Raw genomic sequence first — 21,036 nt, forward strand, 5'->3', positions numbered from 1 at the left:
TTTCTATTGCTTCGGTGAATGACCAGAATTACTCCATATAGTAAAACCTGCTCAGTGGGAGATATGTGCAAATGGGTATTGTATTGGACCTCCTGTTACTTTCTATCAAGTCTTATTTCAGAAACCCTTACGTTCTCTCTAGTTCTAGAATTCATATTAACCTGCAGTTTTATCAGTTCTTGATATTTAAAGTGATCTCGCTTTGCGTCTGTAATTGATGACACTGGAAATAAATGTATCCTGTGGGGAAGCCATGATCACTGTATTTTATTTTTTTTTATATACGCTTCGTATGAAAAATGTATTTAAACCAAGTAAAATAAAATAAAAATAAGAAACCTAGTGGTTTTACAATACCAACACATAGAAGTAATCGATCAAAAAAATTAAAAATGTTTCAGAAACCAACTGTACAATTATTGGACAACTTGAGTTGGAATGCCCCTAACATCCAATTGCCCTCAAATGCAATACTGCATATATACTCTTAATATTAATATTTAGTGACGCTAATTTGTTTTTAGTTATTTATTTATTTATAAAATATTTTACCTGGAAAGATACATTGAGCTTTCTCTCGTTTTCAAGTATGTCCTGGGTCCACAAAACATTGCATTGATACATTATGGTACAATAAAATACAAAAACAATATTAATACACAATATATACAACATTTTAAATAGAACAGGTAGGAAATATATAATCAACCATAACACGTGCATTCTGTTTTGAGGTATGTAGAGAGGGATCTCTTAAGGGACTTTAGGCTTGGGGGAAGATTTTAAAGTGTGCGGGAGGTCGTTCCACAATTGCGGCGCTCTGTAGGAGGAGGAGGATTGGGCTGCTTTCTTGTTGTATTGAGGTAGACTAAATAAAGTGCTGTTAATATTAAAGATGGCGATTTTAATATAAGCAATAAAGCGGTGAAATAGTGAGCCCAGTGCATTATTTAGCTTTCAGGAGTATCTACTCCCTGTTGGCTGTAACATGCAGACACAGGCCATGTAAAGTCTCCTTTCCTGTGTTTTTGGAAAGATTAGCTGATATAAATCAGTTTCAATTGGTTTTTAATTTGACTTGCACCTAATGCCTTCCTGGTATGCGTCTGAATACCAGCCGCTGTTATTTGTGTCACGGCATTTCGGTAGTATCAGTCTGAAGCCAGCTTGTCAAATATTTTCACTCCTCTTATCTTGGAACTAATTATACATCTTAGTTTGAAATGTGCCTAAGCCGTCTGTTGGAAGTTTGTGATGTTATGTTGCAAAGCCAGCCCCAAGCCACCTTGCTTCTCTGCACCGTATTCGAATGCCCAAGGTCATAAATAGACCCTTATCAAGCGTACTCAGAGGGGAATGGCGTACTCTGTGTCTAAATCGCGCGTTGTCTTTAGCAACAACAGATGAATTAAATAACTCTACTCATTTATTTATTTTTCAGTTTGATTATTTTTCTATGTTCTTTACTGACAATTGTACAAAATGATTACCGTAAGTCCTCTTCTGTGAAGTCCCGCAGAGAATTGCTCTTATATCTTCAAACATCATCCTCCGATTCCTTCAATAAATCTCTGTGTAGGTTTACTTTACTGGGAAGTAGCATGCCAATAAAGTTAGCTTTATTGTAAAATGCACACACTGTGGCTTAACCTGGCCATTCCACGAAGACTAATTGTGAACGATACTTTATACCGTCTTAATGTTTAGAGGTTTCATACAGATCAAGGCAGATATATATATATAATCATTAATTTTTTTGCAATTTTCTACCCGGAACATGATCGGTTAGATTTAAGTCTTCTGGCCAACTTGAACTTAATAAACTACCCTAGTAAAATGTCAAAACTTAATTTACATCATATAATAACACCACCAGAAATATCAGTGGGAAATCCCATTAAATCAGAATGTGTTAGTCTTTCTATACAACCGTTTTATGAAGCCCAACATGTTTGAATCCTGGTTGCGGCATTGCGTTGTATCTCTCTAATGTAACACATTGTTATTCTTTTTCACTCCAATTTCTATAGTGTCTCAAGCTTATCAATTTTTTTGTTTTTCAGAGTCCAGTAACTGTTCTATGTAAATAAGGCGTAGTGCAAACAAGCTTTACTGTTGTTTATTAGCAACTGCTAATTGCAGTGCTACTGTTTCTCTTGTGTATGATGTAAGTGTAACACTTTGTGCATGTATGCATATCGAACACACTGTAGACACACTTTACATGACTTCCGCTGTGAGCAATGTTATGTAAATGGACAGCTATAGACAGGCCAGTCCTGAGTGTTCCATATGAATCCGTCAGAATCCTAGCAGTTACTGCATAGTGTACAGTCATTTATGGTTGACATGTTATTACCCAGGGTGCATTGCTGCAGGGGGAGCCCTGCTTGCCAGCTATCAGTAAAGCTCTCTGAAGCTTTGCAGCTCATACGGAAAATGGAAAACAGATTTGCGCATACAGGTTATCAGAATATCAGTGTTAGATTAACTTCTAATTTTATCCAGTGTCAAATATCTATAGAGAGGTTCAAAGTTTGCGTGTTTATCTGCAATACATGATACTGCTAAGTAAGGTAGTAAAAACAGGTCACTTTGCATCCTTTTAGAATTTTACTGAGTCCCTTTCCCAATAATTTATTGTAGTGAGGCTACTTGAGCCTTCCTGCTGGTATAGGACTCCAACTTACATCATTCTGGCCAGTCAGAGACCTAGAGAACTATGGCATATAGAGTCCAACAGCTCAGGAACAAAGGACAATGTCCCTGATAATAGGGGATTATGTATAAATAACTATTTTTGGGTCTAGTGCTTCTAGTGGCACAATCGGCAATGATTGATCCAATTTTACTTTGTTTAGCCCCATCATTTTCTCTTTTTACATGTAACCCCACAGTATTTAAAGTGGCAACATACCTTTATACTTCTTACTCATTTTACTGTTGAGTCACCCCAAAAACGAAATGTCAGAAATTTGATACAAATCTAGATAACTTGCTGTGAATCAAGGACCATTCTGAGACCAGGACAACTTGGAATAACTAGGTTAAATAAAACTGAAACCTCCCGTACAGGGCAAGGTATGGAAGCATAGCAACTGAATGAGGTTTAAGCAGACCAAACTGTGCATGCATGATATACTTTTATAGTTCACATTGTAACTCAAAAATTAATTTTCTACTGACAACCGCAAGTGATAACCGCAAAGGAACAATTATACAATATTGGTGAATGATCAGAGTTTGTCAATCTATGACTATTTAAGCTAACCGACCAATGGGACTCGAGACAGGACTTTGGTGTTTGCGGCCACACCAAATTAGCTGCATAATCTGCGGACCGTATCCTTGTTGTACAAAATGCCCTCCTTTGACATTCTTATTTTCAGGGACAGTTTCCCAGCATACATTATGCTTGCATAATTTCTTTTGGCTCTGTGCTTTATATACCGCCGTTTGCATAGTATATTTGCTGACGAAGCAGTTAGAACCTGGCGGTGCCCATTAAGGCTGATTTCAGCGTGGGGTTTAGTTCATATCTAAAATTAATGCAAATTGGTTCACTGTCCATTTTCTTTAGGACATAAATATTGCAAGATTCTGGTTGGAAATGTCTGAAAATCCCTGTGGTGGCCAGTAAGGTTTTGCTTTTTTGAATAGGTTAACATGTGGAGTACATCTCTTAACACTTTTGCCTAGTTTAGACATATTGCTTGTTTAGTCTTTCATGGCACTGTCAGACCCATTGTTTGCCATCATTACTTCATTGCTCCTGAAAGGGACCCTTCAAAAGCACCACATGTGTATTAGGAGTACCATTGTCTCACTAAACCAAGAATTTTACCTTCCCGATAATGAGTTCTCATTTAAACGGTTACAATCCCTTAAAATTAACTAGTCTGCACATTGTGTATGTGAAAATGAAATCCACGGAATGGAAGATGTTGCTCTCCAGGAATTGGAGTTATACTAATTAGGTTAATTAGGGATTTCACAGACTGCTGTTGCTTTGCAGAGCAGAACCATAGAGAATGACCCCCATTTTTAGATGGCAGGTGAAATACTGGTTTTCAAAGATACAGGAATGAAAAGTATATCATGTTCCACATTCTGGCATCACATCAACAATCGGCCAATTACATAAAAAAATCTGAATTACCCTTTGTAATGTATTTTAATGCAGTGGAATTCCTGTTCAATAAAAATAAAAAAAGATGGATATTGAAACCTGTTTTTGTATACGGTATTATGTTAGACTTGTAGGTGACTCGGTAAAATAAAATGCATATGTAAAAGTTCTATCACAGACCGACAGAATGCATGGAAATTTGACATGAAGGGGAAAAAAAAGAATAGTTTTTCTGTACAAATATTCAATTTAAAAACCTCAAACCAAAATACAGTATATTGTTTAAAAATGTAACAAGTGTGAATCAATATGGATAATCAAAAAATCAGGCTTGTTAATGGTGCATGTGCATGGTTTTTAAGTTAAAAATATATAATAAAATTTATTCCCACGCTCCTAAAATAGTTACAAAAGGGCATGCATAGATTTAGAGAAGTTATGTTTCATTTAAATCTGAAGTATAATCAGAAGTATGCAGACTGATCACTCACTCACCAATCTGAGTTTTTATTTTACCATAACTAGCTCACCTGTATGGGTTGCTTTAGGAAATTAATTTCTTACTTCAGGATAAGGTGAGGCACTCACGAGTTTACAACCTCTCGTGATTGGCTGATGGCATAAACTGATGTCGTTGAGCGCCTCCAGCTGAATTTTTGACTGTCACTGCGTGAGAAAATTAAATTCAACATGTGAATCTATCATTCACGAAATGTATGGCGGACAGGTTAACCTTCCGGTAGGTGTACACCTGCAGGGCTATTCAATAAACAGTTCAAGCTATTTTGGTACAAGTAATGTTAAAGGCAAAGAATGAAATAATAGATATCCACCTTGAATAACTTTATATTTATACATTCACTGAAATCGGATGAACCCAATAAAAAAGATTAAATGTTTCCTACAAAGTGACAGCAAGTCACGTACAAAGTAAGACACCTTTTTTATTTTATTTTATTTTTTATTTATTTTTTTTAACCATTTTGCTGCATGATTTTAGTGAACAATCCACACCCATGAAGCATTTCAGTTTGCTAAAGTGCTTTATGGGTGAGGAATATCCTGTTTTAATCCCAGTTTATAAAGTGTCGAATTCTATGAGACTAAAAGTCTCTCCCGAGGAAAAAGGGGAGGGCATGCAAAAGCTACAGTCATGGGAACTGCAGCTTTTTCAGGCTTTTTAAAGATATACCCCCAGTGAATACAAGCATACATTTGTTGGGGGTATAGCTGCCAAACAGTGTGAAGTGTTTCATAGGTTTGAGTGTGCTTTGGATATCGCATCAACAGGTTCATTCACTAAACTGTGAATTTCAGCAAATTACCGGTAGATCCGGAAAATTTTAGGCAAACCATATCTGCTCTGCCAAAAATAACCCAACAATGCTCTAGTCACAGCTTGTTTAACTTAGCCTTCATTTTGCAATTTTGATTTAATTTGCTAAAAATTTTTTTGAATCTACCTGTAATATCATTACTTAGGAATTGTGTTTTATAATCAATCTTCACATCCTTCTACAACCTCACAATTCTACTTTATTGGATCGGGTGTGATAATGTCACAAGGTGTCCTGGCACATGATATATTATCTGGCAGTATTTAGTTGACTTTTTTGCCAGCAACACCAGATAGCTAATAAGTAGCTTTTATTATTTGGTTGTCCTTAAGTAAATCATGAGCTGGTGACTTTGGCAAAATAAAATATTTTTTTGCATCAGTTTTGGAAGGTGGCTTTCAGCTTACGTCAGTTCACTGTTTAGTAAATTCACTCCTTAGATTTTCTATCATTAGGAGACCTGTGGATATAAAAAACAAGCTCTGCTCCACTCTCTCCCCTTTATGTGCCATAGCACATAGCTAATTATTTTTATTGGAATCCTAACACATTTTAAAGGGAGACCAAGAGCCAAATCTTGGGAAATGTCAACACTAGGAGGTTTACATGAAACTTATAAAACATAGTGTAGGCCTGAAGCCCAGATGAAGAAACAGAACTGACTTAACAGCATGTAGACGACTATTTGTCAGAATTCGGAGTTCTGTAGGAATTGCATGCAAACTCTGTATATATAAAAAAAAAAAAAGAAAACCCAACCGGTTAATTTTATCAGTTTTATTTCTTGTTTCATTGTTAGTAAATATCTTCAGTTTACAGCCCAACAAAATCCTTATGGAACCACTTTTCTGCTCTGTGGGTCACTATGTGGGGAGAGAAGCAATATGTGTTCCATTAACGGAACTAAACAAAGCCAAAACTAAACTAAACCTGTATTCTTAACACTGTGTTGTGTTGTTTTGTTTTTTTTAAATGCCGTCACCCCGAACCCACTACACAAGGGTTTAAAAGGTGAGTTTTGATTGCCTTTCCTCCTTCGCCATGCTGGTCTTGTCACAGCCTCTCTGCCTGGCTTAAATGATCAAGATCTGCGATCTCAGCTAATCCATTGCTTCTCCATAAGGCAAATGAGCATGCACAGGCACCAATCAAATGTTTCTAGGAGCACAGAGTTTGACTCCATTCTCGCAAGGGAAGTTCCTCTAGTGGCATGAAGACTGCTATTAGACGTGGATTTAACCCTGCAATGGAAACATTGCTGTATCTCAACTAAACACCAATGTTTTACATTGCAGAGTTAAAAATAAAGGGCCACTGCACCCAGACCACGTCAGCTGAATAAAGTGATCAGCGTGACTTTAGCGGTCCTTCCGTGTCGGATGTTAACTCTCAGGACTCTAGTGAATAACATTTATAGTTGTGGAAGGAGCCCAACTACAATCTCCTAGTAAATGTAGTACCTGCGTGTATACTATGGAATAAGGAAAACTTGGCTCCTGTATGTCTATGGGCAAAGTTTGTTAAATACATTGTTCAGCAATATAATTGCAGGTGTTCAACATTAATTTTCCTTCAAGCTGTGCTATACATATAATATACTTTCATTTTTTAAGTTATGTAACGTTCTTTGCCTTATATTCCTGGTAGCATCTACCTTTAGTAGAATAGTTTATCTTATCCTGCATTTGGGCACTGCTGCTCTTAGAAACTGTAGGCTTTATAAAAGACAACAATATTTTATACTTGGCAAAAAGCCATTATTAAGGGAATTTCACAATACAAATTGCATACATAAACAAATATTTTTAAAACCATCATAACTGAATCCATACATGCATATTGGTCATTCACCTATTCAGTAGGTGATTGTAGTTAGTTGAAACCTAAAAAGGTTTTTTTTTTTTTTATAGCTTTCTTCGTCGGCTATAGCCACAGTTTCGCTATTTTAGCATAGCTTTTGCAATTCAATACTATGCTGCATTTAGTGAATAATCTAGTATTGTGTCCGTGACAAGTATACATGAATACATACAATATGTTTTACAAAAATGTTAACATCCTCTGTTAACAGCCATTTTGTTTTTTAACCAGTGTGTTCAAAGCCTATTTCAGTTATTCTACCAATTGATAAATATATAAATACATTTTATTTGTTTAAAAACTTGTGGTGGTTAGTTGGTCTAATTAATTTAAAGTCCTTCTGTGTCTCAATGTCACAAAGAATGTATGTGTTTTTTTTTTTTTTTTTTAACACCTTAAGGACACGTGACATGTCATGATTCCCTTTTATTCCAGAAGTTTGGTCCTTAAGGGGTTAAACATTGTATAAAGCCAGGGAGATTGCAGACAATCTAAATCAGCCTTGATCTGTTGCCTTACATGAAGGGCAAGGTACACTGTATATGGCAATTAGCACACTGATTTTCCGAATGGTTAGAAAACAAAATTACACACCCTGTTTATTGATAAAACTAAACTGGTAACATATAAACTATGAAAATGATTTGTTTGAAAGCATTCTTACCTTACAGCGTTTTGCACAGTAGTGTGTGTGTGTGTATTTTTTTGTTGTTAATGCAATATCTATCTTTATTAAATGTTGTACTCTCTTTGTTCCTCTAGTGTTTTTTTCACATGTAAAAACGGGAAACAAATATCCCTGATCCTTACCAGTCAATAGCTGTTAAAACCTCCCCATTGTGCTTTTTGTAACTTTACCTTTTTTCTCTACTGTGAATGCTTTATGTTCAGTGTGTATACTTCACTGCACTGGAACACATGAAGCACTTTTTGTCTGCTAATAGTGGTTGGTACATTGAACAGAATAGTGTGTCCATTATGTGCCGTTTGTCTTATATGTACGCATGTTTTATGTAATATACAGTGTACGAACATGTGTGTTTAGTGTATAATCCATTGTGTAGATAGATATAATGTATACTTCTTTACATTCAAGAAGACAATATTTACAGCTTTCTTTTTGTAATGCAAAATGCACCTATGTACACTTATTTTATTAGCTGGGGTTAATCACATAGGAACAAAATAAGTGGATTTTTTTTGCCACAAACGTTTTATTTTAGGCAGCATTATTACAAATATGTTTGACCTAGATTTTCACCATCAGTGTTCGATAGTAACACACTATCCTCAACCCCATCCAAATGTGATTGAGATTGTTTAGTGTATTATATATATTTTGTAAAAATATTTTTACATTTATGGATGCAAAAAATAAAAATAGTAATACATTTTGATTTTTTTTAATCATAAAAATCAGTTTTAATTTTTATTTCTCCGTACAGTCTTGAAATGTACAAGTGTATACATTTCTTAAAGGCACACTATTAGCCCCAAAACCAATACATTGTAATATAGTACAGTTGGTGTGTAGACAATGTACTTTTCCTGTGGCCTTGATGATTGTCGTCATCACGCAAATCATGATGCCGCGGAACACAACTGCGTCTTATTAGACAAGCGATCACCAAACGTTATGAGCTCATACCAGCAGGAGGATCAGGCTGCCGCGAGCAGACTGTCCCAGCTAAAGTTGTTAGACTGTCCCAGTTTAATGTTTTTTGGGGTTTTTTTGCTTACAAATCTAGAACTAGACAGGAACAGGTCTAATGTTAATTTTTTTTCTTTCTAAAGTTAGTGTTTCTTTAAGCATGTAATAGTTTGGAAGAAAAGGATAGAACTATAGAGAGCATAAGACATACCAGAAATCCGTGTACCTGTAAAACTTCTCTAGATTAATGCAACACTTGCAGTTCATTTAAAAGAAAAATAAAAAAACTGACCAATCGTATTCTGTGCAAAGCAGTGGTTTTCAACTGGTGTGCTATATAACATACTGGTGTGCCACAAGCACATTGACTTCAGGGCTGTAATAGGTTGTAAACGCAGTTAGGATTTGTTGTATCAGCATTACAATTGGGATCTAGCAATTAATTAAAACTAATAAGTCTGTTTAGCTATGCGTATCTCTCTAGTGAGGTTTCACCTAAAAGTCAATTATTTGTATCCGTTATCAACTACTGATGACTGTAAAAGGAATTTTATTTTTAGATGTTCCTTGTCAATTTTGAAATTTGTTTCGGTACAAAAAAAGATTGTAACCGATTGATCTAGAAAATACACATGTGCATGAATATAGTTTTGTTTCTTGCTTCTTCTCAAAAAGCACGCGTCCCTCTAGATTAGCAGATTGTCATTGCCGTGGATTTCCAAATGCAAATCGCACCGTACTTAGGTCAGTAACAGGCAGTGATAGAATCTTGTCGTAATCCGTTTAAGGTGCTCATACAGTCGTGATTTATTTATACTAAAATTTCATATTAGTAAGAAAACAGTTTCAGTAATATTTTAGTTTCCACCCCATGTGCTTAAAAATTAATCACCCTGTTGAATAATGTGCCCAATTACTGTTAATTATTAATGTCTTGGTCCTTGGTTAAAATCTGGTGCTAATTTTTTCTTTTCCCTACAGCTGCCTCCTCTACCCTGTTCTAATGAGCTAGATTCTGCTGAAACGGAATAAACTCTTATTCTAAGAACATCTAATGGATGTAAATAATAAAGAAGTCATCCTTTTCTATGCTTTTGGTTTGTTTTTTTGTGATCCTGTTTATCACTCCTGTAGATCAATCTGAAACCGTTTAAGAGTTTATTTATTTGCCCTTTGACAACCTTACTATACATGTAAAGTGGCACACACATTCAGCTATTTACTGAACTCTAAATTTTAACAGATTTAATCTGAAGTGCAAAATTTTGTCAAAAGGTAGCTGCTCCAGAAAAAATATTCCAACCTGGCTGCATTCATAGTTTGACTGTTTGTTTGTTGTAAAATGGACGTTTGTTTCCATTTTATTTCCAAGTTAAAGGAGAACTGTCAAAAAGAAAAGCAGATTACAATAAATTGTAGCTTGAATTAATATGTTATAGTTTCAACTGGTTTGGGCTTTTTTCATTTAAATATTCTTCACTCCACCCTCGTGATAACATCGCTGAAAAGACAAATAATTGAGCAAAGGTCAATGCTGCTCCTTTAAACCCTTAAAGGGACAATACAGCTTTTGAAATACAAACATGTATTCGTAACGCTATAATGTCCTTCTAACATTGACTATTGGGCTGCCCTGTGAGGGTTAAAATAAGCAATTACTTACTTTTTATTCTGTGGCGCACAGGTCTTGCTGCAGTCACCCCAACTCCTTGATGATCTCAGCCAATCCCATGCTTCCCCATAAGGATGCTTTGGGATGCTTGTTGCCATGGGCACCGTATCACCACACAACAACAATCAAATGCTGCTGTAGGAGCAGCCTTGGATTGAGAAATTAGTTTCCCTTGGTTCCCAATGCAGATGCACCTTGAGTGGCTGTCAGGAAGATCTACTAAATGGGAATGCTTTAGATTTCAGGGTGAAAAACAAGGGGCCACTGCACCCAGCCAACTTTGTGGTTATGAAGTGGTCTGAGTGACTTTTGTGTCCCTTTAAGGCGTAATCCTGCCAGAGAGGCCAATTTCAACCCATAAAAAAGAATTGTCTATTATTTAAACTAAATGTCTGCTGCCATTGCAACTTTGACAAGTAGGATGTAATAATCTGTGCTACTCAAATCACGTCATTTTTTTTTAATTTTTTTTTATTGTGTGTATGCTAGCCACCCTTTTAACTTGCAGTCTATGTCTATACTCTGTTTTCTTATACTACATGAACACTAATATCTTCTGCAATATATGCTCAGCCTTGAAAGTCAAAAGGGGCTCAGTGGTGATGAATTCTTTATATCCTTGAATATAAGAACATGGCTTTGTTCCCATTATAGTGCAGAGCGCAGTAACAAATGACTGTATAGACATTTATGTATAAATATTTCTCTTCTCCAAACTGTTAGTGTTTAGAGACCTTCAGCAGGAACTCTGCCAGTAAGTGTTAGCGGCCTTATTAATTGGAAGGTTTACATGTTTTCAGGGATGCAAAGGAATACATTGGAATGTTTGTTTATTTCCACTCTTTGCAACCAATATAATTAAATCTTATACATCCCCCCCCAAAAAACCACAAGCTTTAACCTATAAAACTTGCATAATTTGTTATGGTATGTGTGTGTGTGTGTGTGTGTGTGTATCGGAGAATGAAAATTTAGCTTTGCTGAGTAGAAATTTAACAAGTTAGGTGATACCTAGCATGGTAAACACCAAATAAAAAGCATTACCCTCAAAATAATCAAAGGGTTCTATGGTGTATGGAATACAAAGCTGTATTCCTTACACTAATCCTTCCTCTGCCTGTGTAGAAAAGATTTGTATGTCTGTCAGCGTGCAGTGCGCAGAATCGGCAATTAGATGGCATAGCACGGGTCAAAATTATGGACTGCCTAGGTCACGTGTCCTGGGGGTGCACAAACGATTACAAATATCTTGCATACATACTCCTACCACCATGACCACTTCAAATCACTGAAGTAGTCATGGTGGTTGGAGTAATGCTTAACTTTAGACTTTTTAACTTTATAAAAATCCAGTTTGTGATTCTGGTGTGGCCAATCTTAAGATGTTTGCTTTTACTGCTTTGTATAGAAACATGCCTGTACTGGTAGCTTATGCCACCATAGTAGCACTTCAGAGAAACTTATTTTATTTATTTGATTTTATGTGACAACTTTTAAAGCCGTTCCCAGACAACTCTACCCATGAGAAACTATGCAGGATCTAAAGAAAGTGAGAGCTTGTTATATTTAGTCATTATTACGTAGATGTTTGATGGTTAAAGTGTTTACACCTAACATGCTTTTTTTAAACCGCAGTCTGTAGGCCTTTTTACATTTTTTTTTTTATAAAGATCCAAACTGTTTTCTGAATAATGTTTGCCTATGTAACTAATAAAGATCATTCCTGCTTTTGAAATTTGTGTTGTCTCTGATGAGCCAAAATAGACTTTAGTGGGTACTTCTGTTCTTTGAGAATGTCCCAGGGTTTGCGTAAGATGAAAGAGTAGCACTTCTGATGTTAATGTAAACATGCAGAAACCAGCTGAAATTCACTGGCCAATCCTGGCTGTTTTTCCATGTGTGGATGGCATTACGTTCCTGTATGTTATGGAATTTTTCATTCCATTAATTGAGAGACGCTTGTGCTTTGCAGTTCCCTTGGAGTTCTCGATTTTTTTTTTTGGAAGCAGTGAGATGCCACTTGTGTTTACCGTGTGTGCTCATGATTTTTATTTTTTTTTGCTCATGATAATTTTGTGGCGCAAAACCTGCATTTAGCTCCCCCCCTCCTTTTTAACTTTCTTGCAGTTACTATAACAAGAGTCATTCTTGCGCTTTCTAAATATCCCTTTAATTTTCCAAACACACTCCAGATGGATGTGGTATCAACTGGCCAAACACTCTCTGGGTGTTACTTGAACTGGCCATGTTACACTTCCTTTCAAAGTGTCTGAAAAACACTTCTCGTGGCTAAACATGTCTCCTGCAAATTCTCTTACTGGTCAAATCACGCTTTAAGGTGGCTAACAATAGACTTGCAACTTCAAATATGTATGTAGGAATATAAAATGCTTATTAATGTTAGCAGATGTTGCTTTTTAATCCCATAGAATGATTGTTGGGTGCCAGCAGGAAATGTATTAAGCCTGAATTGTGTGAAATTGTGTGTGTATAAGCTTCTATTGAGATTGTAAAAATGGCATTGAAAAGTGTTTAGTTGTATCTGTAATTGGCAGAGAGGTATTAGGCCAGCTAAAGAACACTACATCGCTGGTCTGTCTTCTTTAACCTTCTGTCATTGTAGTCTCTTGTATTAATATCGCTGTATTATTCATTACCACTGTAGCTGGGGCGAAGGCTTTATTTAAATTTGTGGCAAATAGAAGCTAAGCTCTTACGAAACAAAAGCATTCTGTTATCTGGAGACGCAAAGGAGTCTTTGTAGATGTAATTTACAGCAAATGTCTCAAAGAATGGTAAACTCTCTAAAATATTCCAAACGTTACTCATTGTCTGTCTTTTTCTTTTAATTATGTCCCTCTATCTCTGCACTTCCAACATAAGCATTAAAATGAGAGCATGAAGACACTTGAATAAAGTCAAATGTGTACGCTCTTTAGATTTCCAAATTAGATGTGCTATCACAAGTGGTTTATCATTATCTATGATTGCCATCATTTATATAGCGCCAACATATTCTACAGGGCTTCAGTTAATGTCGAACGGTTCAAGGAATGGATAAATACAAGCTGCTGTTTATGCTTAAATGAAACATTTTAATTTTGGATTATTTGGGTTTATGCATCATGTTCTATAATGTAATGATCACTGTTAAGCAGATTAAAGGGACATTCAATGCACCACTAATTTAGTTTATTATTCTGGCTATGACTGATGGGGCTATACATTAGAAAAAATATATATATATATTTTTTTTTACATTGAAAAATAGTTGTGGGCTAGGGGACAAGGGGATACAGTAGGAGCTCTCTATTCTCTATACATTATATTGTTTTATTGACCTGCATCTTCGGTGAGTTTACTATGTACTGGATGATGGGAAGTGCCATAGACTGGGTGCATAACTAGTTGATAGTACTTGATGTCACTACCAAAGGTTTATTTAACAGGGATTGCCCAGCTCAGACTATAGATGCCCCGGGCAGCGATGGCAAGCCTGGATATATGTGATATATTTATTTCCCCTGATGCCCAGCTAGCCATTAGGGGATACCATGTTACATTAGTGCGCCTGGGATTTAAAGCAAATTTCAGGCAAAGCCTTCTAGATACGGCAAATGTGAATTTTGATTATGACCAGTAATAATGTTCTGATGAGAATACATAGTTTGACAGTCTCATGCACAACTTGGTATACAAACCTTCTGGCCAAACATGAATTCCTTCCAGAGGCTGCGAGGTCAGTTATGTCCGTCTATTTAGTTTTTATTTATAATATATAATTTATTATTATTAATATACAAATATCCTTATAAAGGAACCATCACATGACTTTGCAACAAAAGGCATTTCCAATCCTTATGAAGATAATCCGTTATTGGCAATTTGAGCAGGCTTTTTTTTTTTAAATATTCAATCAGTATAAATAGATTATATAAAAAAAAAAAATCTTACATTCTTGATACATACGCATTGCTCCAGAGATATGGGATGGGGGGCAGGGGGGAGCTACCATTTATATATTGCTTGTTCAGATTGAGTCTTGAAGCAAGTAGGTTCTAATGCTTTGTATTGTCTCTCATTAGACTCACGGACAACTCACTCTTGATATTGATGACCCAGTATGACATATCTTAAGTCATTATTATTTCATTTAGTGGCTGTATGTATAGACCAAGAGGGATTGTGACTATCGATTCGCTGAATGGCTTGTAACATTGATTTATGAGGCAAGAATGTTGTGTGCTGAGCTGAACGCAGTTGAAATTGCATCTTATGTGACCATTGATTTAGTTTCATATTTCACTTCACAGTAATTAGACTATGATCTCACAGATGTTAACATTAAATCCACTTTCTGTACACAAGAATCTCAAATAGTTCCTATGTGTCAAATTAACAACATTTTCCTATGATCTTTATAAAAAAAAGTGTGTGTGTGTGTGTGTGTGTGTGTATGTATATATATATGTATATATATGTATATATATATATATATATATATATATATATATGTATGTATGTATATATATATATATATATATATATATATATATATATAAATAAATAAAAGTTTATTTATATTTTCAGAAAACTTATTTTTTTTTTTCTCTCCATATTTCCATTAAAGCATTTTAGAACAGGCTTAAAAGTCATTTCATCTGCAGCTGTGGTTCCAAGTTTAAAGTCATTCATATGTCAAACGGGAAAAGCCGCGGACTAACAAGATTGTTTGCACTGGTGCTTGAACTGAAAATGGGATTAGTCTGAAGGTTTCAGTATTCTCTCTCCGCCTTTTGTATATCCTTGTTTCCTTCCTCTTGTTTCAACTCGGAGAGGTTGAAAATCAGATCAGTATGTTAAAAACATAAGCCTGTTCTGCGTTTTTGAGCAATATCTGTTTCGGAGACGCAGACATGTCTGTTCGCGGTCCCCCCCTTTGTTTGTATATTTTGACATCAAACAAATTCCTGCCAAATATACTTGAGGGGAAAAATAAAGCAACAAAGAGGAAAAAAGAAAAAACGGGCATGACCTTTTAAAACAAAATAGGTTTACGTAAAGCTTCATCGGGACAGTGCTTTTATATAAAAAAAAAAAAAAAGTCCCCCACTGTAATAGCCCTGTGCTTTTTTTGGTTGCCTGGATTTTATAGGCTCCAAATTTGCCATTGAAGTTATATTTTCGTGTCAGTTTAACATATTCCATTTAAAAAAAAAAAAAAAAAATTGGGGGGTGTATTTATTAATTCTAAATGATTCTGTCTTTTATTATTCACTGGTGTAAAGTATTTGGCTATATATAAAAAAAAAAAAAATCTATTTGTTCTGGAGTTTTATCTGACAAGCTCTTTCTAATAGCTATAGCAAGAAAAAAGCCTGGGAGTTTTGCCTCCAGTGCCCAAAGCTATTAGCATATTTAACGCGCTTCTCAGCGTGACACTAAGATAGAACAGTTGTAATTGACTTGCAGAATCCTCTCCGTTTCCTCCTATTGCCCAGACTCCATATGCAGGAGATATCCGGCGTGGAATATATAATGCCTGAAACATACACCACGCTAACATGATGTCGTTTACTGGCAGAAGAGGAAGCGACCGATTATAGCGAAGTTATGCACGTCCACATCCACATGGCGGCCTGTTGATATTTGTGGTAGAGAAGAGAAATGACGCTTTTATCTGTTGGGATGTGTGAATCCCATAACAATGAGTTACTACTGCTGTGTGCTACAATGGAGCCCATAACTCAGTCTCCTTCTGCCTGCGTGATTACATCACCTGTGACATCTAAATTCTATTATGAGACCTCTCAATTATTGGCTCTAATTTATTGGAGAGGAATACAGTAAAGGCGATGAGTTAGAGATCTCTTTTATGGATTAGAAGAAAAATGTAACCTGTCAAAATACAGGCCTCAAGCCACTGGCCCATCATAGCGCAAGTTTCATTTTACTAATCTATTGGAGAAGAAGAAGAAAAAAAATAAAGATCAAATAAAGACCAGGCAGCACATTTTTCATTAACTGGTAGAAGATAGAAATGTTCTATATAGAATGTGTAATTGGAGAAGCGTTAGAAGGATAAGTGACGTTGCATAAATTAGGGCTTCTGTTTACGGCACTGTGGTTTTTTTTTTTACGTTTATCAATAAGTAATTTTATTGGTGTTTTTCCACTTGAATGTTTTTTTTGTTTTTTTTTCCTTGAGCTATATAGCGAGTCGACACTTTTCATAATGTAGCAGCTGAATCAATACGGAACACATGCTGGTTGTGTGACTGATCTATGCAGAGGAGAAGGTGTTAATGTGTGCGGCTGAGTGTAGACATGCACTGATGTATTGTATGGAAGTCCTCCTGTCTTGGTTTAATGGAAATATGGAACATATGTCCTTTGTTTGGTCTCATTTTTCTGGGCTCTTAAAGTTTTATCCTGCTCTACGTTTTCCAAATCTGCTTTTAATTAAAACTGTCTGTTTTGGGAGTTACCCTGACGCGGACCCTTCCTCACAGGAGAGAGAGGAGAACAATCAGTTTGATTTTATGTCAACACCCTAAATCCTTTCACTATAGTATAATCTATGCAGGTTGACATTCCACTTGTATCTTCCTGGCTAAAGGTGGTAAATGCCCAACGAATGCTCTGCATTTACAGTGGAAATTCACAAGATTTGTTTCGCATTTTTCTCCGTTAAATGTTTGCATATTTAGTAGGATGACCTTATTGGGTATTGCGTGGACCTTAGTAACATCTGGAACATTTGGTGAAACGTAGGATGTATCACTTGAGGAAGGCAGCAAATGTCTCCTTAATTACAAACAAACAATAAAGCACAAGCTGTCAGGTAGAAGAGGTGGAGATTCACTCTCGTAAATCTATACTTGACATGCATTAGGAGGCGGTCCGAGAATGCATAGCACAAGGTTTTTTTTGTGTTTATTTTTTTGCCATCTTATCTATTCTATGGTGTGCCTATTCTTTATCCTGTTAATTAGTGGATAAGGGCATGTTTCAGACCGTAATCTGCTGAGTTGAAATGAAGAAGGTTTGTATTTTTTTTTTTTTTTTTTTTTTTTATTGCATAACGATAGAGCAATGAAGGGTTCTGCAGACATCATAATAAACCAGAAGGCAAAATGTTGAGTTTCTTATATTGCGTGATATATTTAGGCTAGGGTTAGTGTCTTAGGGTTGGTGTTGGGATTAGTGTTAGCACTAGTGGTAATGTAAGTTAATGGGTTAGTGTAGAGATTAAGGTGAGGTGTTTAATACATCCCAGTGCTGCCTGAGGTTAGTGGGATTACACTTCTGCATGGCAGCAATTTAATAGTGCTCTCTCTGTTCTAACAATTTTTTATTTATTTATTTGTAATCAAATTTTATATGTACAGTACCTCCTGTGAGTTGTATAATAACCGCGATATCCGTTTCCGATACTACACCCAGCACTTCAAGGTGTAGCTTCACCTTCCTTTGATTTGTGATGTTACTCCCCTCGTAAGAGTCAGTGGAATGCATAGAATTTTAAATGTTATTTTAATCATTTTTATTCTATAGACAAGTGTGTGCAATGTATTGTAGTGTCTGCATGCAACATTTATTTTTCTTCCTGAATATCCTGTTTCTTTTCTGACTCAGACAAGTAGACAATCAGCTGTAGGACATGTTCCCATCGTTAAAGATTTCTAAGTGTTTTTATTTATTTTTTTTCCTCTGTTTTTTGTTTTCTTATCTAGATGTAATGATGAGCGACACAGACCTCACTGTTCAATGAAGCTTGGGATTCCTATCTGCACCCGTTAAGGAATACACAGAAAGCATCCCCAGGAATCCACCATGGTTACTCCTGGCCGCAGAATGCAAACTCATTGGCTGTTTCTGGTCATCGCCATCTTGCAGTGCACGGAAGGTAACATTTATTCATTTCTCTTGACTGTAAAAAAAGAAAAAAAGTCCTCATTGCTTTGATGTTTGTTCCACGTGTAACTAACCGGAATTACTATTTTAATCTACTCTGTGATTCCTGGTAAAGCTATTTTTGTGGCTCGGTCACAGGACAGCAGAGGAATTACGAAAGTACCTGTTTTGTAATAACATTTAGGATATAGTCTGTTGTACTTGTTCCTATTTTATTATTCAAAGTTGAGCTAAACATTCTATTTGGAGAGAAAAAAAATCAGTGAGTTTGGAATTCCCTATATGCACGAAACAGAATTCTGAGAGTTTAGATTCTTTCATTAGTGTAGAAAATGAAAAAGATGAGATAAATATAGTCGCCAAAAAATGGTTTGAATGGATTTAAAGGGCTACGGTTTTTCTCAAGTGAAAATTGGCTTGATTTTGCTGATGCTGTTTGTCGAATGAAAGTCTAAGTGTAATTTTAATTTGCATACTAGGATCTCCATAAATCAATTTATAGTGATATGAGTCATTCCGCAGTCTTTGTTATTCTTTATTTTGTTAACAGTGGTGTGCACTGTGTTTATGCTGAATCTACGTGGTATTGTTTCAGCATATTGGACTAAAAATCCTTATGATCATATGGCAGGCACAGGGTTTCTTTAAAAAATGTAAACCCTTTCATGCAGTTTTGTATGTATATGTGTGTGTGTGTATAGCTTACTGTATATGGATGTTTGCTTGTGTGTATGTTTGTCAATCCATGTGTGTCTATCTGTCTGTCTCATTTAGACTGTCTTTTGGCTGGAAAGTAATTGTGTACATATGCAGCCGTAGACAAAAACTCAAGTTTATTGCCATTTGTTTTGTTGTGTATTTTGTTTCTCATTCTAGGAGTGTTGTTGAAACAGAATAATTGAGAGCCTCTAGGTATATTTTATAAATTGCCTTACAATATGCAGATGTTACGCTTGACTTTTTTTTTTTTTATGTTATAGATTTATGTATGACCGCTTTAATCTCTGTTATGTCTCACAACACCTTTTTAAAAGAGAAAGTGAGGTTCTAGTCTATCACAAAAACAGAAAGGGCAGAGAGCATGTTCTTTATCTTCTCATCCTGTTCTATTTCAGTAATTTATTATGTGTGTGATAAAAAAATATAGCTCATAGGAAATTATTAACATAACTATACTAAAGATTGAAATATTTTATCTGTATTGCATGCGTACAGATCATAGTTTTAGAAACCTGTACTGCATGCATGATTATATCAATTATGCCCCCTAATGAATGATTAATAACACAGGGATCACCTCCATGCATTCTGTGGGGGACTCATGTAACTACATACAAGACCCTTTCTGCCCGAAGTCAGTGAGAGTACTGCTATTATAATGACAGCAGCTGATATAGCTGCTCTCCACGTCTGTAACTACCACTAATCCCAGGCAGGATTAGTAAAGTCCTTTACTTAACCCCTGCAGTATCCTTACACACCCCATACATTACCCTACACTACACAACACACTAACCCCTATATTACCCTGACAAACCACACTATTACAAAATATTATCCTCTACACTCCACGGACACTAAACACTATCCGTAACAATTAAAAATATCATATAATACATAACAGGGAAGTGCGTATTAGGGTTAGATAATGTCACCTTGCAGTTCTAGAGACATTTATAAATCATGTGACCTTTGCATGTACATGTGTGTGTTTTTAGGAGTGTAATGTGTATTATTATTATTATTGCTATTTATTTAGCGCCAACAGACAACGTAGTGCTTTACAATATTATTAAAGGTGGGATTTAACTATAAATAGGACAATTACAAGAAAACTTAGAGGAATGATAGGTTGAAGCGGACCCTGCTCAAATGAGCTGTATTTGTTTGTGTGTGTGTGTGTGTGTGTGTTTTATATGCGTGTAATAAGTGTTTAATATATATATATTATTAAATTATATACTTATATCTATATCGTACATACACACAGAGTTTTGACTAGCTATTTCAGGTTTTGCGGGGGCACCCTGATTCTATGATTCTCTGACCTTCTGGAAAAAAAATTTGCCCCAGTTCTATGAAATGTGACCTGCAGACAGCTGAGTTGATGATATGTGACTCAGTGGTCCTACTTTGCACTGTCTGCATTGATATATTTAGACTCCTGGGCCAGGAGCTCCCACTGCTTGTCAGTGTATCACACAGGTTCTCCTTTGCTTGTTCTGTTGCTGTGTTCAAGTGTAATTCCTAAGCACCACACTTTTTATTTTTTTTAAATTGTTTTATATTGTAACAGTCTATACTAATATGAACTCGTAGTTTCCTTGACAACTGAAAATGAACCAAACCTAAACCATTCCCTCCCCCTTTACTATTGTTCAAAGTCCCCCAGAACAGGCACTTGTTACTAGAATACACAGTCATGTGTGTGTGTGTACAAAGGAGGGTTTGAATTTAATTTTTTTTCTCT

The 21,036-nt window shown here is 35.8% G+C and overlaps 1 protein-coding gene across 17 annotated transcripts in view; it reads left to right on the top strand.

The window, feature by feature from the left end:
- ADGRL2 (adhesion G protein-coupled receptor L2) overlaps window positions 1-21,036 on the top strand; it is a 154,803-nt gene that overhangs the window by 13,265 nt on the left and 120,502 nt on the right. For all 17 annotated transcript variants that reach the window (XM_063427972.1, XM_063427973.1, XM_063427980.1 and 14 more), the window contains exon 2: window positions 18,386-18,558. In XM_063427972.1, the coding sequence (XP_063284042.1) occupies window positions 18,486-18,558 (73 nt within the window). In that variant the 5' untranslated portion in view covers window positions 18,386-18,485. The remainder of the gene's footprint in view (window positions 1-18,385; window positions 18,559-21,036) is intronic.

This window comes from Pelobates fuscus, chromosome 7, assembly GCF_036172605.1.
Source record: "Pelobates fuscus isolate aPelFus1 chromosome 7, aPelFus1.pri, whole genome shotgun sequence".
NCBI lineage: Eukaryota > Metazoa > Chordata > Amphibia > Anura > Pelobatidae > Pelobates > Pelobates fuscus.